Below are 27,274 nucleotides of genomic sequence, written 5' to 3'. Positions count from 1 at the left end.
AAACATGGGACATGTCTGCTGGGCTTGAGGAAATGTCCTGCCCTGGTCTGAGGCTGGTCATTCTTCAATGGTCTCGTGGGTGGAGACACTTTCTGACCAAGGTCCCTCTGTCTAAGCTGGTTTAGGTACAGTCTTGTCAGCAAGAGGGGGAGGGAGGAGACAACCTGGGAGCTGGTGAGTCACCTATTTCTCAGCTAAGGACTTGCAATTCTGGCTGCTACTTCTGGGAAAGTCCTCTTCTAGGTGCCGGGGTTGCCGGGTTACAACTTCTTCCTGCCCGCCTGCCATGTCTGCCCCAACTTCCAGACACATCTGCTAGGGTTACAACTTGGCACCAACATTATGTGCTGGGTAAATGGTATGCTCTAGGATGGGGACAGGAAACAGACACAAGGAGCCTGACGCATTGCGGAGAGCAAGAGCTAAACAAATATGACAGGAAAAATGGAAGCCGTTCATAGAGAGAAAAGTCAAGTAGAAGAGTTTGCGACGGTCCAAACTGAACTATGTGAACAAGGTAAAGCAATATAATCTATCATAACACAAATAATTATAAATCCATACCCACAAATGCTTTATATATAAATAAGACAAGGATAACAATTTCAAAGAGCTGGGCAGTGGTGGCGCACACCTTCAATCCCAGCACTCAGGAGGCAGAGGCAGGTTGTGAGGGTGAGGCCAGAATGCTTCCAGAATGTTCAGTATAGACTTGTAAAAATGCTGTTGTTTGTCCTGACTTACAATAATCAGAAGAACTGAAGTGAGGTGTGTGTGTGTGTGTGTGTGTGTGTGTGTGTGTATCTTCCCGTTTTGTCGCTGAGGATATTGAAGTCCAGAAGATGAGTTGTAGAATTAGGAGACGTCACAGAAACTGACAGTCTGTCCCCAACCAACAAGCCACAGGTTCATGCTAACGTGTAGAATATTGTCAGGCATTTTTGTTTATTCCCTATCCTGTTTAAATATATTTATTTCTTTAGATTTATTTATTTTATGTAGACCCAAGCTCTGTTCCAACACCCACATGGCGGCTCATGAGTCTCCCACAGCTCCAGCTCCAGGGGACCGGCACCTTCCTCTGACCTCTGAGGTGCCAGGCACACGTATGGTGCACATCTATAGTGCATGCAAAACACTACATGCATAAAGTAATAATAAAAACAACAGGAAAAGCCAGCGGTGGTGCTGGTGCATGCCTTTAGTCCCAGAGGTAGAGAAAAGCTGATCTCTGTGAGTTCAATGAAAGCCTGGTCCACAAAGTGAGTTCCAGAACAGTCAGAGCTGTTACACAGAGAAAGCCTGTCTAGAAAAACAGAACAAAGAAACATAAAACAAAACAAAGCAAAAAAAAAAAAGAGCAAAAATAAAAACAGAGTAAACCAAAAGAAACTCATACCACACTCAAGGCTGCTGTCAAGAGTGAGTGCAGAGAGGCCTGGCGGTGGTGGCGCACACCTTTAATTCCAGCACTCGGGAGGCAGAGGCAGGCAGATCTCTGTGAGTTCAAGGCCAGCCTGGTCTACAAGAGCTAGTTCCAGGACAGGCTCTAAAGCCAGAGAGAAACCCTGTCTTGAAATACAAAAACAATAACAAACAAAACAAACAAAAACCCAACAACAACAAAAAAAGATCAGAAAATTCTCAGAGATCAGGAAATTTTGAAATAAAGAGAAGATGAAAGAAAAAAAATCTTATGGGTTCAGCACGTAAAGATGCCAGCCACCAAGCCTGAATACCTGAGTTCAATCCCTGGGACCCACATGGTGGAAATAGAAAACTGATTCCCCCAAGCTGTCCTCTGAGCTCCGGATGCCTGCTGCCAAAAGGCACAAGCACTCACACACTAATAAATTAGTAAGTACATCTAATAAAAATAAAATATTAAATTAAGAAGAAAAAAGGAATTTTATATGTAATATATAATTCCTTTTTATTTTTAATTTAATATCACTTATTTGCCAGACTTTAACGATGATAATGACAGTAATACAATAATCATTAGACTCTGACACACTTTCTAAATTTTCCCAGTTAACTGGAGTGAGAGAGTGTTTGGGGGTTATATTCAGTGGTCTTGGTTGAATTGCCTCGTGGCATCACTGGCTAGCCCTCTAGCTGCCAAGGTCCCCCACACCCTCCGTTTTATCCATTGGCGCTCAGCTCTGGGCTTCTGTCATGTCCTTCCCCTTCCTGTTTTTCATCCTCCAACCCAGCCAACCCCAAGTGAGAATATCTGCCCCCAATCAGTGTCCTCAGACCCTGACCAATACTGCTGAATGCTTGCTAAGAGCTGTCACTTAAAAACGCTCATCCATAGCCAGGCGTGGCGACACAAGCTTTTAATCCCAGCTTGGGAGGAACAGGTAGGAAGAGCTCGGTAAATTCGAGTTCAGCCTGGTCTACAGAGTGGCTGTCTCAAAAAAACAAAATCACACACACACACACAAAAACAAACCAAAAAAAAAAAAAAAATCAACAACAAACCAACAGCAACCAGTAACCATCCTTCCTGACGGCTTTGGAACATGGTGGAGGGGCAGGTTTTAGTGCCCTAGCAACAAGGCCAGTCTGCGGAGGCCCAGTGGTCATGCGCAGAGAAGCATCGACATTTCCAGAACTTTCTACAGAAGTAACTGGACAGAAACCCTGGCCAAGGTCCCTACCATTCCTCAGCCAAGCCGCATCTTTCCGTGGCCTGTGCGAGGCCAGCGGCCACACTGGGCCAGGCAGGGACAAGCTGCCCTGGAATGTTCCATGGGGTCCCTCCCTCCCCTGACAAGAAAAACAAACAAACAACAAAAACCTTGGTAGTGGTCCCTGCCGCCCTCAGGTTATGCCGCTGAAGCCTGTCAAAAAGTGGCTCACCTCGGGCGTCGAGCTCATGGCACGGGAAGTGTCTGAACCAGGTGATGACCACAACGGGAAGAAAAGCGGAAGGAAGAGACGGTGAACCGGAAGGAGCCCTCGCCCTCACAAGGAGAACTCGGGGAAGAAAACCTGTTGGTTCTCGGAGGGCCTCAAGACCAATGGTGTGAGCCCAATAAAGACTGTATGTGTGTAAAAACAGCCCCGTCCAGCAGGACTCCTTTTAATTTTTGTTGTTGTTGCTTTATTTCTCAAGCAGGGTTTCTGTGTTACAGTCCTAGCTGTCACCAGGCTGGCCTCGAACTCACAGAGATCTGCCTGCCTCTGCCTCCCTGCTGCTGAGATAAAACGCATATGCTACCACCACCCAGTGAACTCCCTTTAATTGACTGAGGCCCTCATTATACTTATTTCTAGCGATTGATAAAGTTATTTCTCAGTTTAATGAGTAGGCTACACATTGTAGCCCAGAGCAGTCTATAGCTTACTATGTAACCTGGGTCAACGGCGAATTTATTCTCCTGCTTCAGCCTCCTGAGTGCTGGGCATAGACGTGGGGCCACTACCGGGCTCTCAGCCCTTTCTTTCCAAGTGTCTGGCTTCCTTCCCTTCAGGATTCTTTATCACAATACTCACCTCCTACCTACCTTCTGGGCTTGCTTTGTTCCTCTCTAGTGCACCCAGGGTTCTTAAGACAACAGATCTGTCACTCTCCCACTCAAAAGCCAGCGGCAGAGAGTGAGAGTTAATGTTGGTCTCAGCTTGACATCACACACCCTCAGGATGGGATAATAAACGGACTGAGAGGGACTGTTTATGTATTTATTTATATTTATTTATTGGGTTTTTTGTTTTGTTTTGTTTTTGATACAGGGTTTCTTTGTGTAGCCCTGGCTGTCCTGAAAGTCACTCAGTAGACCAGGCTGACCTCAAAGTTAGAAATCTGCCCCACCCAAGTGCTGGGATTAAATGCATGCACTACTACGGCCCTTGGAGGAGAGGAATTTTAAAAAATGGGAATTGTTGTGTATTCCTATAATCCCAGAAATGGGAATGTGGAAGCAGGAGATCAGGAGTTCAAATCTAGCATCAGTCACTTATGTAGTTCAAGGCCAATCCTGGTTACATGGTGAGTTCCAGGCCATTGTAAATTCCTGTCTCAAAACAAAATGAAAGAAAAGAAGAAAAATGAGAAAGGAAGAAAGGAAGAGATGGGAAGAAAGAAAGAAAGAAAGAAAGAAAGAAAGAAAGAAAGAAAGGAAAAGGAAGGAAGGAGAGGGGCTGGAGAGACAGTTCAGTGGTTAAGAACATTGACTGCTCTTCCAGAGGACCTGGGTTCAATTCCCAGCACCCACATGGCAGCCCACGACTGTCTGTAACCCCAATCCAGGGGATCTGACACCTCACACAGACATACACGTAGGCAAAACACCAATAAATGCTCATAAAATAAAAATAAATTACTTAGAAAGAGAAAGAAAGAGGAGGAGGCAGTGTGATGAGCCAGTGGTTAAGAGCCTCCTGGGAGAAAGCTAGAGTTCACTTCCCAGCACCCACGTGTGCAATGAAAAGCATCGGCTCAGGACCCCCAAGACCACTTCGTAGCCCAAAGGAAATTTATTTTCCTCACAGGGACAGAGAGCAGGGATAAGGGACTAAGACAGGAGATAGAGGAAGAGGGAGAAGGGGAAAAGAACAACAAAAAAGGGGAGCAGGAGTATTTGTTACTGAGGGGCAAAGGACTGCCTCTGCATAGAGAGGGGACAGATGTGGCTCATGGGACAGAGGACTGCCTCTGCATAGAGAGGGGACAGACGTGGCTCATGGGACAGAGGACTGCCTCTGCATAGAGAGGGGACAGACGTGGCCCATGGGACAGAGGACTGCCTCTGCATAGAGAGGGGACAGACATGGCACAGAGGAAAATAGCAGTTTATAAAGGTAAAACAGGAAAGCCTGTTAGGATGAGGTGTTTAATTTTAGTTGGGCATGCTATTTAGGTGAGCCAAAGGGGCTTTTGATTGCTGGATTTCAATACTTTAATACCCGGACCTTGGTAGTCAGCCTCAGGAGGAGGGATTGGCCAAATAAGGGGATAGACCTTGGAGGCTAGCTTTAGGAATGTAATCTAATGGTTTTTTTCAAGGCAGAAGAGGTGCGGAAAGAGGGCAAAGCCACATGCTCACGTGGGCTAGTGTCCCTTCAACACATATGTTCACAGTCATCTGTAACTCCAGCTCCAGGGAATCAGCCCTCTTCTGGCCTCTACTAGCATTGGACATGCCTGGGGTGTACATACGTCTGTGCAGGTAAACACTCATACACATAAATAATACAGAATCTTTAGAAAGAAAAGAAAGGTAGGGTGGGGTGGGGGTGCTGTGAGGTGGTTCAGCAGGTAAAGGCACTTGCCACAGAGACTGATAACGAACTTTGGACCCTGGAACTCACATAAAGGTGGGAAGAGAAAACTAACTGGACAAAATTGTCCTCTGACATCTACATTACATGTATTGGGATACACCTGTGTCTGCACCCACACACATGTATTGGGGTACACCTGTACCTGCACTCACACACACATGTATTGTGGTACACCTGTATCTGCACCCCCCACATGTATTGGGGTACACCTGTACCTGCACTCACACACGCATGTATTGGGGTAGACCTGTACCCGCACCCCACACACACATGTATTGGGGTACACCTGTACTTGCACCCACACACACATGCATTGGGGTACACCTGTGCCTGCACCCACACACATGTATTTGGGTACATCTGTGCCTGCACCCACACACACATGTATTGGGGTAGACCTGTGCCTGCACCCACACACACATGTATTGGGGTAGACCTGTGCCTGCACCCATACACACATACAACATGTACACAACCACAATAATAAAAATTTTAAACTAAAAATTTAAAAACTGAAAGGCAGAAAGATGGAAAATGAGAGAAAGGCGTGTGTGCGTGGGGGGGGGGTGTTCAATGAGTTGGCTCAGAAGGTGAGGGTACTTGCTCCCAAGTCTGAAAACCTGTGTTTGGTCCTCAGAACACACAGTAGAGGGAGAGAATTGACTCCCACAAATTGTCCTTTGATCTCCATACATCTATGTGTCTACACATATACACACACAAAAATAAGTAAATAAAAATGTAATTTAATTTTTTTAAAATGTACCATGTCTAGTGGTGTGCACCTTTAATCTCAGCACTGTGGGCACCAAAGCAGGTGGATCTCTGTGAGCTTCAGGCCACTCGGTCTAAATGAAAAAGAGCTGGAATCAGGAGTTCTCTGCTATACAGCTAATCTGAGGCCAGCCTCGTCTACATGAGATGCTGCCTCAGAAAATTAAAAAAATTCACTGGGCAGTGGTAGTGCATGCCTTTAATTCCATCACTTAGGAGGCAGAGATAGGTGGATCTCTGTGAGTTCCAGGACAGTCAAAGCTACACAGAGAAACCCTATCTTGAAAAACCAAAAATAAATAAATAAATAAATAATTTTAAATGAAATAAATGTGGAGTGCTTTAAACTACATGGGTGGGCCACATCTTTTTTGTTTGGGTTTGGTTTTGGTTTTGGTTTTTTGAGACAGTGTTTCTCTGTGTAACAGTCCTAGCTGTCCTGGAACTAGTTCTGTAGACCAGGCTGGCCTCGAGCTCACAGTGATCTGCTTGCTTCTGCCTCCTGAGTGCTGGGATTAAAGGCAGGCGCCACCACTGCCCGGCCACACCTTTATCGAGCGCTGTAATTGCAGGCGTGTGTCACTATAGCTGTCTCTGAACATTTTACTTTTAAAATAATTACACACATACTGCACAGTGGCACACGCCCTTAATCACAACACTCAGAAGACGGAAGCAAGTAGATCACCGTTTGAGGACAGCCTGGTCTACATACTGAGTTCCAAGAAAGACAAGCCTACGCAATAGACCTTGACACCAAAATTTTACATTTTGCCTCTGAGGGGTATATGTATATGTGTGTGTATGTCCATGGTGAGGGAGAGGCATACATGTGCCATGGTGCACATATGGAGGTCAGAGGACAACTGAAAAGAAGGGGTTAGCTCCTCTACCATGTGGGATTAGACTCAGGGTGTCAGATTTGGTGGCAAACACAATTACCTACTGAGTTATCTCATCTGTCCAATTTTTTAAAGAATGAATTATTTTATGTGTATGAGGGTTTAGTCTGCTTGGATGTGTGTGTACCACCTGTGTTCCTGGTTCTACAGACGCAGAAGAGAGCATTGGGTCTCCTAAAACTGGAGTTACAGATGGTTGTGAACCACCACGTGGCCTCTGGGTCCCATGCAAGAGCAACAAGTGCTCTTAACCACTGAGCCATCTCTCTGGTTTTTGTTGTTTTCCTTATTTATTTAGATTTATTCTTACTTATGTGTCTGTGTAGGTCCCTCTGAAGCTGGAGTTAGAGGCAGCCGTGAGCCACTCCGCATGGATGTTGAGAACCATCTTCTGCAAGAGCAGAATGCACCCTTACCCACTGAGCTGTCTCTCCAGCTTCTGAATGTTTTGCTTTTGCAGATAAAGCAGTGATCTGAAATTGTTCTACATCAGAACACAGAGGAAATGCACCATGTCCACAATGGCTGGGTTTGTCCCTTGTTGCTGAATGGCAGGATTATGAACAGTTCTCCAAACGTACCGCCTATCCACTGGTTTAGAGGTCACTCCATGTTTCCTGTGAGCCCACCTCATGCTGCTACTAACCTGCAGGCCACTTGAGAGCGGGGAAGCTCTGGAGTGATTCCTTGGCAGACCAGCTGCATCCCACGGGGTAGGAGTTTACTATCTATGGCTTGCCAGATGGTGATAAGACCAGCAGACAGTCACAGCTTTTATGCCACAGGCATTTGGCCAGACAGCCAAGCTGCGCGCGACACAGCCAAAGCTGTCGTGGCTTCTTCCTTCACAGCTGGCTCCACTGGCCCTAACGCCTTCTCTGGAACCAGGGCCAGTCATCACTAGACTCTGCTCCCATCTCTGGGGTTTACCCTAAAACATGTGCTCTCATTTGATGGCAAAGGTGAGGAAGAAGCTGAGAAATGTGTGTGTGTTGTACATGGATGCACGTGGGTGTGTGCAGACATGCACGCAGGTGTGTGTGCACCTGTGTGGGGGCCTGAGGTCAACCTTGGGTATCTTCTATTACTGTTAGCCTTGTTTCTTTGAAAGAAAGACTCTCGCTAACCCTGGAGCTCACTGATTTGTCTAGGATGCCTGGGCAGGGAGCTGCAGGGATTTGCATGTCTATCCTGCCAGTAGCCCTGGAGTTACAGATGCACGCTGCAGGGTCCATAAATGCTTGCAGGGTCCAGGCATGCTGCAGGGTCCATGCATGCCGCAGGGTCCAGCTTTTGCATATTTTACCAACTGAGTGGTATCTCCAGCCTGAAAATCAGCAACTTTATAAAAAGAGGTTCATGGCCGAGTTTGCTTTCTATTGCTATGATAAACACCACAGTCAGATGCCGCTTGAGGAGGAAAGGATTTACCTGGCTTATTTTTCATCACCATGGGAATCAGGGGCAAAAACTCAACTCAGGAACCTGGAGGAAGGAACTGAAGCAGGGGCCATGGAGGAGCACTGATGTGGGATTCCCCTCTGTGAGCTATGAATACGTTTTATTACCATTGGTTAGTAAAGAAGCTGTTTCGGCCTATAGCAGGGCAGAATATAGCCAGGCTAGAAGAGCTATAGAGAGAAAATGGGTGGAGTCAGAGAGATGCCATGAAGTTGCCAAAGGAGAAAGATGTCAGAATGCCAGAACCTTACCAGTAAGCCAGAGCCTCGTGGTGATACACAGATTAAAAGAAATGAGTTGGCCGGGCGGTGGTGGCGCACGCCTTTAATCCCAGCACTCGGGAGGCAGAGGCAGGCGGATCTCTGTGAGTTCGAGGCCAGCCTGGTCTACAAGAGCTAGTTCCAGGACAGGCTCTAAAAAAGCTGCAGAGAAACCCTGTCTCGAAAAACCAAAAAAAAATTATTTTTTTTTGTTTTTTTTATTTTTATTTTATTTTTTTTTCTTTTTTTTCTTTTTTTTTCTCATGGTTTATTTATTTTTATTTTTTTTATATTTAAAAAATTTCCATCTCCTTCCCTCCTCCTCCCCCTCCAAAAAAATTAAATAAATAAATAAAAGAAATGAGTTAAGATGTAAGAGATAGTTAATAAGAAGCCTGAGCTAATAGGCCAAACAGTACTGTAATTAATACAGTTTCTGTGTGGTTATTCAGGTCTGGGTGTCCGGGAACAAAAAGAGCAGTCTCTGGTCATGGAGCACTGCTTATTGACTCAATCCCATGACTGTCCAGTTTGCCTTTTTTCTTTCTTTCTCAGACAAGATCTCACTATGTATTTCTGGCTGGCCTGGAACTTGCTATGTAGACCACGTTGGCCTCGAACTCACAGAGAACCCACCTGCCTCTGCCTCCTAAGTGTTGGGATTAAAGGCATGTGTAGACAGATTATTCTTTGTGCTTCTAGCTCTCAAAAAACAGCATGGAGACTTACTATTAATTATGAAAGCTTAGGCTTGTTTCTAACTAGCTCTTATAACTTATATTAACCCATTTCTATTCATCTATGTGTTGACACATAGCTCATGGCTTTTACCTCTCCTCCTGCACGTCTTGCTTCCTCTGTATCCGGCTATTGACTCCCCCTTCTTCTTCCCAGAGCTCTCTCTGTCTGGAAGTCCCACCTATACCTCCATCCTATCTATTGGCCATTTAGATTTTTATTAAACCAGTAACAGTGACATATATTTTCAAAGTATAATCAAAAGTATTTCATAATAGGCATACAGCATTATGCCTGGTTCTACAGACCAGTCTAGTGACAGCAGTTCCTCAGCTGAGGTTCCCTCTTCCCACCTAAACTTCATCAGTCTGACTGAACCTTGACTGGTGTGAATGAAGAAGGTGAAGGCTTGGGAACGGTCTGAAGAATCAGCAGAAATCGAAACAAGGACAGGTGACCTCAGAGCAAGACTCTACCCAGATAAGCCTCCAGCTTGTGAAAAGGAAAAAGCTCATCGAATTTTCTGCTTCTAAAAAGCAACAGCAAACTAAGGCCGCTGGAAATGGGATCCAGAACCAGCGGCAGAACACGGCAGTGTTGCTCACATGGCTCTGGCTTTAGAATCACGAGGGATAAAGGAGAAAGGGGGTTATGGAATATCCCCCCACAGTCAGGGAGAGCTGTGGAGGCCAAGTAGGTAGCAGGGTTACGCACGTATTAGCCCTGAGAGGTCATTTCAGGAAGCTGTGAAAAGGAGACCTGGATTGTATTGGAAGCTCCAAGATGTTGGGCACACCGGAGCTGCAAGAGGCCTGCTAGGGAGTGCTGTGCTAGGGAGTGGAGTCAGCCCAAGAGACAGAATTATGCTGTAAGTAGCAGGGCTAGAAGGGTGGAGCCATCTAGGCCCTTTGACACGGGACATGGAACTACAGAATCTGGAGCTTGCCCTGCTGGGTCTCAGTTTTCCTTTGGTCTAGTATCCTTCATTTGCCCTACTTCCTCCCTTTTTTGAATGGTGATGCCTATTCTCTGTCATTGTATGTCTGAAGTATCTGTAAGAGGATATTGAGAGAGTATCCCCCTAACTAGGCATGGTTCGTACCTATAACCGCCAAACTCTGAGGAAGAAGCTAGAAGATCAGGAGATCAAGGTCAACCCTCACTACATAGCCAGTTCAAGGACAACCCCATTCACGCTGCCTCAAACCTCTCCCTCCAACAGTGCCTTCTTCCTAATGCTTTAGGGTGAGCTCACTTATTAGGAGTGTTTAGAATGGGGTCCACACATATGCCAAATGCTCTATAAGAGTGGATGCTTATGGTAACATTTTCTCGGTAAGGGCTGGCTTTCTCAGATGAAGGCTCGCCTCATAATGAACAAGCAGGTTTGTCAGGTAAAGTAACTTTCAGAGTTTTGTCTTCTGTTGATCCTTGGGCCTAAAGAATGGTTTCAGCCCATAAAAGGGGAAAAGGCACTTGATACAAGCCGAGTGACCTGAGTTGGATCCCTGGAATCCATGTGGTGGAAGGAGAGAACCTGTCCCTATGAGTTGTCATCCATGACTTCGAGCACACTGTGGCACATGCCCTGATCCACCCCCCCTCCCGTGCACATAAAATGAAAAATGACACGAATTTTTTAAAATGTATTTAAGTTTAATGTGTAGGAATATTTTGCCCAGATGAATGTATGTGCACAAGGCATCAGATCCCCTGGAACTAGAGTTACAGATGCTTAGGAACCACCATATGGGTGCTGGGCTCAGAGCCCAGTTTCTCTAAACCAGCAACAAGTGCTCTTAACTGCTTGGCCATCTCACTAGTCCCCTAATTTAAATTAAAAACAGCAGTGGGCTGGAGAGATGGCTCAGAGATTAAGAGCACTGACTGTTCTTCCAGAGGTTCTAAATTCAATCCCCAGAAACCACATGGTGGCTCACTACCATATGTAATAAGATCTGGTGCCCTCTTCTGGCCTGCAGGGACACATGCACGCAGAATGCTATATACACAATTAATAAATCTTTAAAAAAAATTTAAAATGGCAATAAAAAAGTGATGAGAAAGAGGGAGAAAGAAAAGTAAATTTAAGAAAATAATAATAATCAAACCTGAGGTTTGACCTTGTGGCTCAGGCCTGTAGCGCTAGCATTCAGGAGGTCGAGAGAGGAGAATTGCCATGAGTTTGAGGCTTGCTTCAGCTACAGAATAAGACCCTGTCTCAAAAAACAGCAGCAAAGGGGGCTGGAGAGATGGCTCAGTGGTTAAGAGCATTGCCTGCTCTTCCAAAGGTTCTGAGTTCAATTCCCAGCAACCACATGGTGGCTCACAACCATCTGTAATGAGGTCTGGTCCCCTCTTCTGGCCTGCAGGCATACACGCAGAATATTTTATACATAAGAAATAAATAAATAAATAAATAAATAAATACAGCAGCAAAACAAACTGGACATGATGGCATGTGCTTGTACCACAGCCCTTAGGTAGAAGCATCAGGAATTCAAGGTCATCCTGCATGGATACCTGGTTAGTTCCAGGCCATCCTGGGCTACACAGTGAGCTCTACCTGGTTAGTGCCAGGCCATCCTGGGCTACACAGTGAGCTCTACCTGATAAGTTCCAGGCCATCCTGGGCTACGTGGCGAGTTCTAAGTCAGCCCGAGACACATGAGACTCTGTCCCAAAAAGCAAAATATACAACATGTATATTTTTAAGGTAAAAAGGAATTTCAGGCTACACAAAGTTCATCGTTTTGTTATCTTTTCTCCCCTGCTTGCTAATTAACAGTCTGACATTCAGTCCTTGTTTTGCTATTGTCAGTTTCATGTTTTCAGTGCTGGTGACTGACTCAGGGCTTCACACAGGTGAGGGCTTCACACAGGTGAGGGCTTCACACAGGTGAGGGCTTCACACAGGTGAGGGCTTCACACAGGTGAGGGCTTCACACAGGTGAGGGCTTCACACAGGTGAGGGCTCTACCCTTCCAGGGAACTTTTTGTTTGTTTGTTTGTTTTTTTTTTGTTTTGTTTTTTTTTTTGTTTTTGTTTTTTTTTTTGTTTTTTCGAGACAGGGTTTCTCTGCAGCTTTTTTAGAGCCTGTCCTGGAACTAGCTCTTGTAGACCAGGCTGGCCTCGAACTCACAGAGATCCACCTGCCTCTGCCTCCCGAGTGCTGGGATTAAAGGCGTGCGCCACCACCGCCCGGCCATGTTTGTTTGTTTTTTGTTTTTTCTTTGAGACAGGGTCTCCCATGTAGCCCTGGCTGGCCTGGAATTTACTATGTAGACCAGGCTACCCTTGAACTCACAGAGATCTGCCTGCCTCTGCTTTATTTTTTTTAAAGATGATGTTTTTATTTATTTATTTATTTATTATGTACACAATATTCTGTCTGCATGTATGCCTGCAGGCCAGAAGAGGGCACCAGACCTCATTACAGATGGCTGTGAGCCACCATGTGGTTGCTGGGAATTGAATTCAGGACCTTTGGAAGAACAGGCAATGCTCTTAACTGCTGAGCCATCTCTCCAGCTCCCCTCTGCTTTATTTTTAAACTGAGATCTCTCCCTCAACCTGGAGCTCACTCATTGCCTGACTGACAGCAAGCGCTGGGGAGCAACCCGTCTGGTCTCAGGGTGCTGAGATTTCAGATTGCGCAGAGCTTGCATGTCAATCACTCTGCCTCGGCCTCCTGAGTGCTGGGGTTCAGGGGCATCACCATACCTGGCCAGATGCTTGCTTTAACGTGGCTGCTGCGGGAACCCGATCTCTGCTTCTTACCCTCCTCAGCAAGCACTTCACCCTTGAAGTACCTTGCCGGCCCTCCCTGTTTTTAAAATAAGGTTTCTCGTAGCCCAGGCTGACCTCTATTTTGTTATGTAGTCAAGGATGAACATGAGCTTCTGTTCTTTTTTTAAAAAAATTCTCCTTTCTTGCTGGGCGGTGATGGTTCACACCTTTAATCAGCACTCGGGAGGCAGAGGCAGGTGGATCTCTGTGAGTTCGAGGCCACCCTGGTCTACAGAGTGACCAGGACAGCCAGGATTGTTACACAGAGAAAGCCTTTCTTTTTAAAATGTGAAATGTTTCAGGAACTTTCAAATCATTCTTGCACAGGGGCCATGTTAATCCTCTCTGTATTATTTCAATCTATTAATATTTTATTTATTTAGTATTTATTTCAATCTTTTAGTATTGCCAAAACATGTTCTCTCTCTTTCTCTCTCTCTCTCTCTCTCTCTCTCTGTGTGTGTGTGTGTGTGTGTGTGTGTGTCTCTCTCTCTCTGTCTCTCTCTTCTCTCTCCTAAATCTTGACCTTGAGCTTCTAACCCTCCTGTCTCTGTCTCCACCTCTGACTGCTGGGACTACCACCACACCTAGTTTTATGCTGTGTCAAGGGTCTAATCCCCTGAAGCTAAACAAGCTCTCTACCAAGTAAGATCCCCAATTTCATTTCAGTCTAAAACTGTTCCAAACAGAAAATTTAAGGTCGAGGATGTGGCTCAGGGTGCAGCACTTACATGAACTTGTCAAGTGTTGGGGTTGATCTTTTGGGCCTGGGTCTGAATTTAGTTAACAGTCTAATATCAGATATTAGTAATGTTGTCTAAACACAAACTCAGCACAAAGCAATTATAAAATATCCGATTGTACTCACCACACTATTAAGAAATTTTTTTTCTCATTTTATAAATGTAGGAAGCTGGGTAGTGGTGGTGCAGGCCTTTAATCCCAGCACTTGGGAGGCAGAGGCAGGCAGATCTCTGTGAGTTCAAGTCCAGCCTGGTCTACAGAGTAAGTTCCAGGACAGCCTCCAAAGCTACAGAGAAACCCTGTCTTGAAAAATCAAAATAAATAAATAAATAAAAATAAATAAATAAAATGTAGGAACAGACACGAGAGAGTTCAATTATGAAACTTCTAATAAACATTCACTAGTGAGCTATTGGTGACTGCCCTGGAGCAGGTTACTGGTGGTGTTGAGGCTTCTCTACAAGTGTTTTGGACAGCCCTTAAGGTCGGTCACGTGACCTCCACCCCCCCTCATTCAGCTCCTCTTCTGCCCCTTACCACTACCTGCCACGTCTCTGGCTGTCCCTAGACCCTTCCCTCATCTGCTACATCTGTCACTACATCTACAACGCGTTCCTCTGAGATGCTCCCCCATCTTACCATCGGCCCTTCTCAGCCCACTCTCTTTCTGACAGTCTCTATTCAGCCTCAGGTCTCCCGTCCTGTTCAAACACCCCATCTTTCTAGAATCAACGCCGGATTATCCCCAACTACAATCTTCAATGGTCCATACTACAGCTTCCGCAATCTGCCCACGGTCAGCTCCGTTTTCTCCACTGCCCTTCCCCTCAACCCCAAGCATCACATAGTTTATAGATTTCGCTCAGGATTTTCCTGATGACTATACTGAATGCCCTCTTCTCTCCCTTTTCTGGTACTAGGGCTTGAACCGAAGGCTTTCCAACATGCTAGACAAGTGCAGTCAACATCATGCAGTTGGCCGGGTGCCTGGACGCAGCCTGGCACCCCACAGTTGTGTTTCACTTTTCCTTGTGACTCTTGCTCCTCCCTGAAAACCAAGGAGCCACTGTGAGACAGAGGTTACAACATCACCTGGCATATGGCTTTCCCAATAGCTCTACTGCTTTGCCAATTTCTTTCCTCCTGTTTTGTTTTCTGAGGGTCTCACCTTGTAGGCCAGATTATCCTCTTTAGTAATCCTCCTGCCTCAGTCTTCCTGGAGCTGGAGATTAAATTTTGTGTGGTTTTCTTTTTTGTGGTGATACGAAAAATCTAGGTCTTATGTACGTTGGACAACGGCTTTGCCACTAAGCCACACTTCTGGCCTATCCAGCTACTTTCTGGAAGCTGTTGGGCCCCTGGGAGTAGAGGAAGGGATGCTATGACAGCACAGACAGCCTCTGAGGGAGGGAAGCTTCAGAGACCTTAGATCCGCGGAAGCCTGCTGCTGGACGCCGCAGGGAAATCTTGAGCTGCCCCCAAGCTCCTGGATGCGGAACTGCAGCAGGGTCGGCCGCGAGGGCTCGAGTTGCTTTGGGCCCAGCGCTGGCTCCGCCCCCGCCGCCCCGAGTCTCCGACACGCCTCGTTGTGCAGGCTCCCTTGCACCCGGTTCCAGTTAACACTCGCTTCTGAGACTCCGGAAGCACGTCATAAGCACGCGTCACGGGCGCGAGAGTCAGCTGAGCTGCCTGGGCGAGGTTGTGATCACCTAGGATCTGCTAAGGGGAGTGTATAATCTCTTGGGACTTGAGCTGGGGTGCAAAACTGCGCCAGATTCTAGTGGGGGCTCCTCAGTCTTCTCGTCCTAAACAGTGAAATAGAAAAGGGCCTCAGAATTTTTAAAAGATTCCCCTGATCTGTCAGACGCTGGGGAGTCACAGCTTGCAAAACCAGGACGACAGGGGTCCCAGTTGTGACCCCCAGACCTAAGGACCTGGGAGTGGAGGAAGGGAAACTCTGGCTCGAATACTATGGCATCCATCCTGGATGAGTATGAGGACTCACTGTCTCGCTCGGCCGTCTTGCAGACTGGTTGCCCTACCGTGGGCATCCCCCATTCTGGTAAGTAAGAGGCTGCCACTGCCCCTTTCAGTTTCGCTAGCATTTGCGGGGAGACCGGCTCAAGAGCATGGGGCGTGCGTTCAGGATCTACGCACTCATCCCCCCAGGCGCTCTTCACCCCCCCCACTTGTCCGTTATCGAAGTTTGAAAGAGCCACAGGAGCGGCCGCGTGATCTAGGCCCTACCGCTAAGGTCCTTCAGAAGAGGGAACTGGGGCCCAGATGAGGAAGTACTTGCCTACCAAGCTACAGTTTGGCTTTTGGGAGAACTGAAAATAGGTTCGAGGCCTCCCCTGGTGCCTGGTTCTGTGTGTGTGTGTGTGTGTGTGTGTGTGTGTGTGTGTTTTCCCACCAGACTTTTTCTCGGGGAAGCAGAGAGGGTGGGAATGAGCACAGAACTTGTGGATTGTGGATGTTCTAGAAGACGGAGGTTCAAACCTAACAGGAATTTTGTCACTGGATAGGAACGGTGGAGATGAGTGGCCTTGGGTCAAGCTGGCTGCAGTGTAGAGCATAGGTGTCATTTTTAAGGACAGGAGAGCAGAGTTGGCCCAGTGCTGTGATTTTATTGCAACTGAGTAGCGAGAAAGCAGCTGCAGTCTGTGCACAGTGCTAATGGGGTTGAGTCCCCAGAATGCTCTACTTATCATGGGGACTCCGTGAGCCATGTTACTGTATGGACTGGGAGGAAGGGGCAACTTTAGTTCTCTTGGAATTGGTGAGCTAAAGACCAGTAGGGGAGCATGCCCAAACCGTCTCCCTCATACCCCCCCCCCCATTGCCCCTGGAATAAGCACATCATGATACAGCCTCATCTCAGCTTCAGAGAACCAATCCCTACTACAGTCACAAGTGGGGAAGAGCCCAGGCCCTTCCTGGAGACCACCAGAGAATGAATGTCAAGCCCTTCATTAACTAAGATCTCGTGAGCAGAAATGTACTTGGGAAGTAAGCTGGGTGGTGGTGACGCACGCCTTTAATCCCAGCACTCAGGAGGCAGAGCAGGTGGATCTCCGTGAGTTCCAGGCCAGTCTGGTTTACAGAGGGAGTTCCAGCACAGCTAGGACTGTTACACAGAGAAAAGAGAAACCCTGTCTTGAAAAACAAAACAAACAAACAAAAAACCCAACCCATGCTTGGGAAATAGAAGAGTGTCTAACACTGTTGTTTCTTAGGGTTTCTGGGCTGCCCTGCCCCCTTCTCCGGACGTCAATCTTTTTCTTCGCTCCCAACCTGCAGGGTATGTAAACGCGCAGCTGGAGAAGGAAGCGCCCATCTTTACGAAGCAGCGCATCGACTTCACTCCAGCAGAGCGCATCACCAGCCTTGTGGTCTCCTGTAATCAGCTCTGCATGAGCCTGGGCAAGGATACGCTGCTCCGGTAATAGATGTGGGGACTTTTACCTGACTAGGGTTCTCCTCCGCACTTGGCAAGTGAAACAGTACATAGTCAGGAGATACCTGATTCTTTCCCAGAGTGAACAGTTGTTATAACAACTAGTTATAGGGTACCTGGCATTTCTGAGGACCTGGGTTTGATTCCCAGCACTGGAAAATAAAATCTTGTACATGCGAAGGCCGAGGCTGGAGCTCGGTGACAGAGTACTGGCTGAGTCCTTGATTAGATGCTCAGTGTAGCTGAGACCAGGGGTGGTGTGCACACCTGTAATCATAATACTTGAAAGGTTGAGGCAGGAGGAGCTGAAATTCAAGGGCATCCTTGGCTACATAGTGAATTTGAAGCCAACCTGGGCTATGTGAAACCCTGTTTCAGACAGATTTCAGTGTGGGGCATGTGCCTGTAATCTCAGCGCTAGGGAGGCTGACAAGGAGGATTGGGAGCTTGTTCTGGGCTGCTTAGTGAGAACCTGTCTCAGAAAACCAAAGAATAAACAAACAGACAAACCCCCTTTACGCTAATATGACAATTTAGAATAAAGGGGAGGTTAAACAATACCCTCAGGCAGTGCACCCAGAAAGAACTTCTGGGCTGGGGTCAGGAGGTAAAGTGCTTGCTTTGTAAACCTGAGAACCCGTGTAAAAAATCTGCACTTGGCAGTGTGTGCATTTGCCCACACTCTGGAGTGGACCAGAGAGGTGAATGCTGGGAGCCTGCAAGCCAGCCCATATGACCACATTGGTGAGCTCCAGCTTCAATGGGGTACCCTGTCTCAAAAAATAAAGTGGACTGGACTTTGGTTCCTAGCACCCACACTGAAAAAAAAGTCTTATAACTCTAGGTCTAGGAGGTCCAGTACCCTCTTCTGGCTTCTGTGAGTACTGCTGCACACACACATGATTAAATAAAATGAATTTTATTATACATTATATTTATTTATTATACACTATTCTAGGTATGATGGTACATGCCTTTTATCCCAGTACTGGTATTAAGGATGGTTATGAGCTGCCATGGTGGTCCTGGGAATGGAACCTGGGTCTTCTGCAAGAATAAGTGGTCTTAACCAATGAGCCATCTCTCTAGCCCCTTTAAAGTGTGTGTGTGTGTGTGTGTGTGTGTGTGTGTGTGTGTATTTTTTTCCTTCAGTTTTTTTTTTTTTCCGAGACGGGGGTCTTCCTGTGTAACAGCTCTAGCTGTCCTGGAACTAGCTCTTGTAGACCAGGCTGGCCTCAAACTCACTGGGATTCACCTGCCTCTGCCTCCCAAGTGCTGGGATTAAAGGCGTGCGCCACCACCACCCGGCTCCTTCAGTTTGTTGAGGCAGGGTTTCTCCATGTTGCCCTGGCTGTCCTGGAACTCACTCTGGATACCAGGGACCTCGAACTCATAGAGAATTTGCCACATGCCTCTGCCTCCCGAGTGCTGGGATTAAAGGCATGCGCCACCACTGCCCGGTTTAATTTACACATTTTTAAGATGTTAAGTTATATGCAGTAATGGATTTGTTTCCTCCTCCTAACTTGTGGGACCCACAGATCAAACTTGGGCATCAGGCAGGTTGGCGAGCACCTTTACCTGTTGAATCATCCCCCAGCCTCAGAAATGTAAAAACTATATTTAAATGACATTAATTTATTTATCTGTTGTCTGGTGGAGTGGGGCATGCATACGCCATAGTGAACATGTGGAGGGCAAAGGGCAGCCTTCTACCATGTGGGCCTGGGGTTCCAGCTCATATAATCAGATCTGGCATCAGGTACCCCTACCCACTGGACCAGCTCACTGGTCTTTGGAAATAATTTCAACCTCTGAACGGAAGGAGTTAAAATAGGCCAGGGATGGTGGCGCATGCTTTTAATTCCCACACTTGGGAGGCAGAAGCAGTTAGATCCCAGAGTTCAAGGCCAGCCTGATCTACAAAGTGAGTTCTAGGACAGCCAAAGCTACAACAGAGAAACTCTCTCAAAAATACAAAAAAGTAAAATAAAAAAGTTAAAATAATAATGAGATGCTTTAGTTAAGTATTTGAACCAAGATCTTCGTTTACACTAGGAAAACACACCCATGCAGCCACATTTCATCACAGGTGTGTGTGTGTGTGTGTGTGTGTGTGTGTGTGTGTGTTGTTTTGGAGACAGGGTCTCAGGTAGTTCAAGGTTGTGGCTTCCTAATCATCCTGTCTTCACCTCTCAGGTAGAGAATTGCAGGTGTGTACCACCATGCCCCGCACCAAGAGATGTTATTAGAACCCATCAGATTGATAACATTCAAATCTAATCATAAACAACGCTGAGAAAGCTACAGGGAAGTGGACTGCCATGCCTGGCACACATGAGGTCCTAGGCTTCACTCCCACCATCATAAGTGCTATACGGAAAAACAGGCAAACAAAAAGCTGCCATGTTGGGCACAGCTGCAAATTGCCATCATCTTTTGAAGAATGTAAGCAGTGTCCTGAAAGTTAAAACATCATGCCGGGTGGTGGCGGCACACACCTTTAATCCCAGCACTCAGGAGGCAGAGGCAGGTGGATCTCTGTGAGTTTGAGGCCAACCTGGTTTGCAGAGCGAGTTCCAGAACAGGCTCCAAAGCTACACAGAGAAACCCTGTCTTTAAAAACCAAAAAGAAGAAAAAAAATGTAAAGCATCTGGACTGGTAAAGTGGTTTAACTAGGCCTGCTGCCAAGCCTCACCACCTTAGTTAGATAACCTAGACCCTCAGATCCACATGGGAGAAAGAGAGAACTGACTCTTGCAAGTTGCCCTCTACCTTCATCTTCTGCACTATGGCACATGTGTGCCACATGCACACGCACACACAGACATGAATGTGTGCAGACACAATTTAATTATTTTTATTTAAAAAAAAAACTAGCCAGGCAGTGGTGGCACACACCTTTAATCCCAGTACTCAGGAGGCAGAGGCAGGCAGATCTTTGAGGCCAGCCTGGTCTACAGAGCGAGTTCCAGGGCAACCCAGGTACACAGAAGAACCTTGTCTCAAAACAAACTGGGCGATGGTGGTACACACCTTCGATCCCAGCACTCGGGAAGCAGAGGCAGTTGGATCTTTGTGAGTTCTGGCCTACAGAACGAGTTCCAGGACAGCTAGGGCTGTTACACAGAGAAATCCTGTCTCGAAAAAAAACAAAAAAATACAAAAATAAAAATAAATAAATCTATAAATTATATTCAGTCATAATTTGAGTGAATATAAAAAAAGAAAAATAGTCATTTGAAGGGGTACTCACTCAAGAGTATTGATCACGGCATTATTTGTAGTAAGAAAAATGACCTAAGAACTAAATTCCCTTTGATAAGGAAATAGTGACTAAATTATAATTCGTCTATAAAGTGGGATGCCATGCAATTATTTAAAATATTGAGGGCCAGAAATATAGCCAAGCCAGTAAAGGTGCTTCTGCCAACCCTTCCAACCTGAAATCAACCCTAGGACCTGTATCTGTGGTGGAAGGCAAGAACTGATTCCCACAGGTTGTCCTCTGGCTTCCATGTATTCGTGTGCACCTCCCCACACAGTAAATAAACTAGTGCAATAAGAAAATTAAAAGGAATTTAAAAGAACAGAAGCTTTAAGTCAGGCAGTGGTGCACGTCTTTAATCCCAGAACTTCAGGGGCAGAGGCAGGTGGATCTTTGTGAGTCCGAGACCAGCCTGGCCTATAAAGTGAGTTCCAGGACAGCCAGGATTGTTAGAGAAACTCTATCTTGGGGGAAAAAAAAGAAAGAAAGCTTTATTTATTGGTTACTATAAACTTCATAAAGTATAAATTGAGAAAGTCAAGTTACAAATAGCAATGTGAAGGTGTTTTGTAATAAAGCAATGTAACAACCCAACTTATGTTGTGAACATGAAAAAAAGATGTTTACAGGCTGGAGAGATGGCTCAGAGGTTAAGAGAACCCACATAGCAGCTCACAACTGTCTGTAACTCCAGTTGCAGGGGATCCGGTACCCTCTTTGACTTCCATGGGTTCCTGTACACACTCCATACATTCATGCACAACATATACACCAAATACGTAATGTAGATGTAAAGAAGGGGACTTCCCTGTTCGAGAGTGACGCTGTGACCCTTGGCCTTACAGCATTGACCTGGGCAAGGCAAGTGAACCCAACCGTGTGGAACTGGGGCGCAAGGATGATGCCAAAGTTCACAAGATGTTCCTGGACCACACTGGTAGGTGGTGTCGGAGATCTGAGGGGGGCTCCTGAGAGCTGCATGCCTGGAGGGGTGGGATCTGACCAAGGAGGAAGACACAGTATCCACTCAGGTACGTTTTCCGTCCACTCCAGGCTCTCACCTGCTGATTGCTCTGAGCAGCACCGAGGTCCTCTATATGAACCGGAATGGGCAGAAGGTCCGGCCATTGGCACGCTGGAAGGGACAGTTGGTGGAGAGTGTTGGCTGGAACAAAGCCCTGGGCAATGAGAGCAGCACTGGGCCCATCCTGGTTGGCACAGCCCAAGGGCAGATCTTTGAAGCAGAGCTCTCCGCCAGCGAAGGTGGCCTTTTTGGCCCCGCCCCGGATCTCTACTTCCGGCCACTGTATGTGTTAAATGAAGAAGGGGGTCCGGCACCCGTGTGCTCCCTTGAGGCTGAGCGCGGCCCTGATGGGCGAGGCTTTGTCATCGCCACGACTCGGCAGCGCCTCTTCCAGTTCATAGGCCGCGCTGTAGATGATGCTGAAGCCCAGGGCTTCTCAGGTCTCTTTGCTGCTTATACGGACCACCCGCCCCCATTCCGTGAATTTCCTAGCAATTTGGGGTATAGTGAGTTGGCTTTCTATACCCCCAAGTTACGCTCTGCGCCTCGTGCCTTCGCCTGGATGATGGGAGATGGTGTGCTGTATGGCTCCCTGGACTGCGGGCGTCCTGATTCGCTGCTGAGCGAGGAGCGCGTGTGGGAGTATCCCGCGGGGGTCGGGCCTGGGGCCAGTCCACCCCTAGCCATCGTCTTGACTCAGTTTCATTTTCTGCTGCTGCTGGCAGACCGGGTGGAGGCTGTGTGTACACTGACAGGGCAGGTGGTACTTCGGGACCACTTCCTGGAGAAGTTTGGACCACTGAGGCACATGGTGAAGGACTCATCCACAGGTCACCTCTGGGCCTACACCGAGCGTGCCGTCTTTCGGTACCACGTACAGCGCGAAGCTCGGGATGTCTGGCGCACGTACCTGGACATGAACCGTTTTGACCTGGCCAAAGAGTATTGTCGAGAGCGGCCAGACTGCCTGGACACAGTCCTGGCGCGAGAGGCCGATTTCTGCTTCCGCCAGCACCGCTACCTGGAGAGCGCCCGCTGTTACGCTCTGACCCAGAGCTACTTCGAGGAGATTGCCCTCAAGTTTTTGGAGGCCCGGCAAGAAGAGGCACTGGCCGAGTTTCTACAGCGGAAGCTGGCCGGCTTGAAGCCAACGGAGCGTACCCAGGCCACACTGCTAACCACTTGGCTGACGGAGCTCTACCTGAGCCGGCTTGGTGCCCTGCAGGGTGACCCGGATGCTCTGAATCTCTACCGGGATACCCGGGAGTGCTTCCGCACCTTTCTCAGTAGCCCTCGGCACAAGGAGTGGCTCTTTGCCAGCCGGGCCTCTATCCACGAGCTGCTCGCCAGTCATGGGGACACAGAGCATATGGTGTACTTCGCGGTGATCATGCAGGACTATGAACGGGTGGTGGCTTACCACTGCCAGCACGAGGCCTATGAGGAGGCCCTGGCTGTCCTTGCCGGCCACCGTGACCCCCAGCTCTTCTACAAATTCTCACCCATCCTCATCCGACATATCCCGCGCCAGCTAGTAGATGCCTGGATTGAGATGGGCAGCCGCCTGGACGCTCGGCAGCTCATCCCTGCCCTGGTGAACTATAGCCAGGGTGGTAAGGCTCAGCAGGTGAGCCAGGCCATCCGCTATATGGAATTCTGCGTGAATGTCCTCGGCGAGACTGAGCAAGCCATTCACAACTACCTGCTGTCGCTGTATGCCCGTGGCCAGCCCGCCTCGCTGCTGGCCTACCTGGAGCAGGCTGGGGCCAGCCCGCACCGTGTGCATTACGACCTCAAATACGCACTTCGACTCTGTGCTGAGCATGGTCACCACCGCGCTTGTGTTCACGTCTATAAGGTGCTGGAGCTGTATGAAGAAGCCGTGGACCTGGCCCTGCAGGTAAATCTTGTCCTGGTCCAGGAGAGGGACCTAGAGAGGAGTAAGTTAAAGAGGCAGAAAGGCTGGGGGAGGTAAGGCTGGCTGGTGCTTGCTGGCTTCTCAGCCAGAGAACTGCTGTAGCGTAGAAGTTAAAACTCAGACTGAAAGCTGAGTTTGAGGTGTGTGTTTGTTGCCTGTAATCCCTACACTTGGGAGGTTAGGGCAGAAGAATCATGAGTTTGAGGCCAGTTTATACACAGTGAGTACCTGGTTTTTTGGGGTTTGGTTTTTGGTTTTCGAGATAGTGTTTTTTTGTGTAGCTCTGGCTGTCATAGAACTCACTTTTGTAGACCAGGCTGGCCTCAGACTCACAAATATTCTCCTGCCTCTGCCTCCTGAATGCTGGGATTAAAGGTGTGCGCCGCCACCACCACTCAGCGCACATTGGCACTTTGCCTGCATGTATGTCTGAGTGGGGGAACTACATCCCCAGGAACTGGAGTGTCGTGTGGGTGCTAGGAATTGAATCTTGGTTCTCTGGAAGGGCAGCCAGTGCTCTTAACTGCTGATGTCCTATCTCCCCAGAACCCATGTGAGTTCCTGTCTTTAAAAAAAAAAAAGAAAAAAGAAAGAAAAAGAAAAAAAAAGCAGGTGAAGGAAAAGGAAGAAAGAACACTTACTAGGACCTCAGGGTTTGAATTCTGACTTTGTCATCTTGCTCTGTGATTTGGGGCTGGTTTCTGAGCCCGTTAAATGGTGGTAACGAGCCAGCACGATGGATGGGCAGGTGAAAGCTCTTGCTATACAAACCTGACCACCCAGGTTCTACCCACAGAGCCCAGGGTGGAAGGAGAGAACTGACTGCCAGAGATGTTCTCCGACCTGCACACATCTACCCTCCCGCCATAGTTATAGTAAAAGAAAAAATTATGAAAGTTTGTGAAGGTAATGCTAAGAATATTTTTTATTTTGTTTTGTTTTTTTGAGACAAACCTGTGTAGATACGCCTGTAGCTACAAACCTGTGTAGCCCTGGCTGTTCTGTAACTTGCTCTGTAGACCAGGCTTGCCTTGAACTCAGATCCTCTTGCCTCTGCCTTTTGAATGCTGGGATTAAAGGCATGTTCCACCACCACCCGGCTAAAAGTATTTTTTACCTTATGATATGAGTTAGTATTGTATAAATAAAGCATTCAGGAGCTGATTAGAGTGGCTACACAGTGAGTTCTAGGCCAGCCTGGGCTACATAGTAAGCCACTGCTATCTCAAAATAATAATCATCATCATCATCAGTGGGGCCGGAGAGACGGTTCAGAGGTGAAGAGCAGCAGTTGCTCTTGCAGAGGACCTGGGTTCGGTTCCCAGCACCCATGTGGTTCCCAACCTCCTGTAACTCCGGTTCCAGAGGATCTGATGGCCTCTTCTGGCCTCCACAGGTGCCAACAAGTAAATAAACTAAGCACTTCTAAGCATGTTGTGTCCGATACACACATTAGCAGAGAAAAGATGCTAACTTACATCTTTCAAATCCTGAAAGATTATTGTTGGTGTGTTTGTGCGGGTACACGTGTGGACGCCCGGGGAGGGCATCTGCTGGCCTCATCCGTTGTTCTCTGCCTTATTCCTTTGAGGCAGGGTCTCTGAGGACACTGATAGCCCTCCAACCCTATCCACCCTCGTGCACATCCTGCACCCCCAGACATCCCCCCAGCCTCCGCTCCCTCTAACTCTGGGGTTACAGGTCTGTGCAAGACCACGCTCAGCTTGTTATGTGGTTGCTGGGATCTGAACAGGGCCATCTTCCCAGAGTCTCACTCTATAGGTGTCCTTAGGTACCCCAAACTGATCTGGAAATCGCTGCGTAGCCCAGGCTGGCCTCAAGCCGAGCCTTAACCCAGGATTTAGAATATTGCAGCAAGAGCTCAAATAGTTCCCCGTGTGACTTGTTTTGATTTTTAAGACAGGGTCTCCCAAAGCCCGGGCTTGCTTCAAACTTGGCTGCATTCCTGTTTCCACTTCTTGAGTGGGTATGCAACATTATCATCATTAAATTCACTAAAATTGGAGGCCTGCCACCAAAAATAGCCTTTCTGTAGCTGTGACAGGACAGACCAGTAGAGGTTTCTGTTGTACCTCTTGCTACCTGGAGAGCAGCAGAGCGTCTTTCCTGCGCCCCCTCCTCAGGCCGTCTGTCTTCTGCAGAAGTCTGGTCCTAGGTGGAAGGGGCTTGACCCTGACGCCCATGGTTTCTCCACAGGTGGATGTGGACCTGGCCAAGCAGTGCGCAGACTTGCCCGAGGAGGATGAGGAGCTGCGCAAGAAGCTGTGGCTGAAGATCGCTCGGCACGTGGTGCAGGAGGAGGAGGATGTGCAGACAGCTATGGCCTGCTTGGCCAGCTGCCCCCTGCTCAAGATCGAGGACGTGCTGCCCTTCTTCCCAGACTTCGTCACCATCGACCACTTCAAGGAGGCGATCTGCAGCTCCCTGAAGGCCTACAACCACCACATCCAGGAGCTGCAGCGGGAGATGGAGGAGGCCACAGCCAGTGCCCAGCGGATCCGCCGAGACTTGCAGGAGCTGCGGGGACGCTACGGCACTGTGGAGCCTCAGGACAAGTGCTCCACCTGTGACTTCCCTCTGCTCAACCGACCCTTTTACGTGTTCCTCTGTGGCCACATGTTCCACGCCGACTGTCTCCTGCAGGCCGTGAGGCCTGGCCTTCCTGCCTACAAGCAGGCCAAGCTTGAGGAGCTGCAGCGCAAGCTTGGGGCTGCCCCTCCTCCCACCAAAGGCTCGGCCAAGGCCAAAGAGGCCGAAGCTGGGGCTTCAGCCGGGGGGCCCAGCCGGGAGCAGCTCAAGGCTGACCTGGACGAACTGGTGGCTGCAGAGTGTGTGTACTGTGGGGAACTGATGATCCGCTCCATTGACCGGCCCTTCATTGACCCCCAGCACTATGAGGAGGAACACCGCAGCTGGCTGTAGGAAGGGGTCCCCTTGTGGGGGGACAGGCAGGGATGCAGCTACCAGACCCTCCCGGGAAGGCCTTACTCTGGTTGGTGTTCAGTCCTTGAGACTGCGGGGGCCTGTGATTGTGGGGGTGTGGGATCCAGGCTGCTGCCCTGAGGTTTCAGACCTGCCTTAGAGCGGTTCCTTCCCCCGCAGCCCATGAGCCCTGGAGAGGTCACATAATCTGTCTAGCCCCCTGTATCTGACAGCTCCTTGGTTCCTGCTCTACCCTGACGTGTTCACCTGGATTAAGCAGCCCGCCTTTCTGTGCTGCTCTGGCCTCTGGGCCTCCAGCCCTCCCTCTTCTGTCTGAACCAGGCGTCCTCGGGCACTGTGGAGGTGGAACTGAGGCCAGGCATACTCGTGTGGGCACGTGCAGATACTGGTGTGACTGGGGCTCCGCTGTGGGGTTGTCCCGAGGCTGAAGGCAAACCCAGGGTCCAGCGGACGTGGTAACAAGCAGAGAGCATTAAATTGTCTGCTGTAAGTGGTGGCTCTGGACTCCATGGCTTCGCGTTGATGCCAGGAGGGGCTGGGATGCCACAAGAAGGCCTCCTGAAATGAGTGTGGTGGTGCACACCTTTAATCCCAGCCCTCCGGAGGCAGAAACAGGAGGTTCTCTATGCGGTCAAGACCAGTCTGGTCTATACAATGAGTTCTAGGCCAGCCAAGGCTACAG

The 27,274-nt window shown here is 48.3% G+C and overlaps 1 protein-coding gene and 1 non-coding gene across 2 annotated transcripts; one reads left to right on the top strand and one right to left on the bottom strand.

Annotated features, from left to right (window-relative positions):
- Window positions 1-13,498: 13,498 nt before the first annotated feature.
- Window positions 13,499-13,600, bottom strand: LOC119816020. The gene has a single exon (XR_005285674.1). It is a non-coding gene; the product is annotated as a U6 spliceosomal RNA (small nuclear RNA).
- A 2,032-nt stretch (window positions 13,601-15,632) lies between these two features.
- Vps18 (VPS18 core subunit of CORVET and HOPS complexes) lies at window positions 15,633-27,082 on the top strand. Its single transcript, XM_038330158.1, has 5 exons — window positions 15,633-16,022; window positions 17,261-17,402; window positions 21,532-21,623; window positions 21,740-23,610; window positions 25,846-27,082. The coding sequence occupies exons 1-5, from the start codon at window positions 15,932-15,934 to the stop codon at window positions 26,569-26,571; spliced, it is 2,922 nt and encodes a 973-aa protein (XP_038186086.1). The 5' UTR covers window positions 15,633-15,931; the 3' UTR covers window positions 26,572-27,082.
- The last annotated feature ends 192 nt before the right edge of the window (window positions 27,083-27,274 follow it).

This window comes from Arvicola amphibius, chromosome 5 (assembly GCF_903992535.2).
Source record: "Arvicola amphibius chromosome 5, mArvAmp1.2, whole genome shotgun sequence".
Lineage (NCBI taxonomy): Eukaryota > Metazoa > Chordata > Mammalia > Rodentia > Cricetidae > Arvicola > Arvicola amphibius.
The sequence above is the reverse complement of the archived record's forward strand: the minus strand, read 5'-3'. Positions and strand labels throughout refer to the sequence as shown.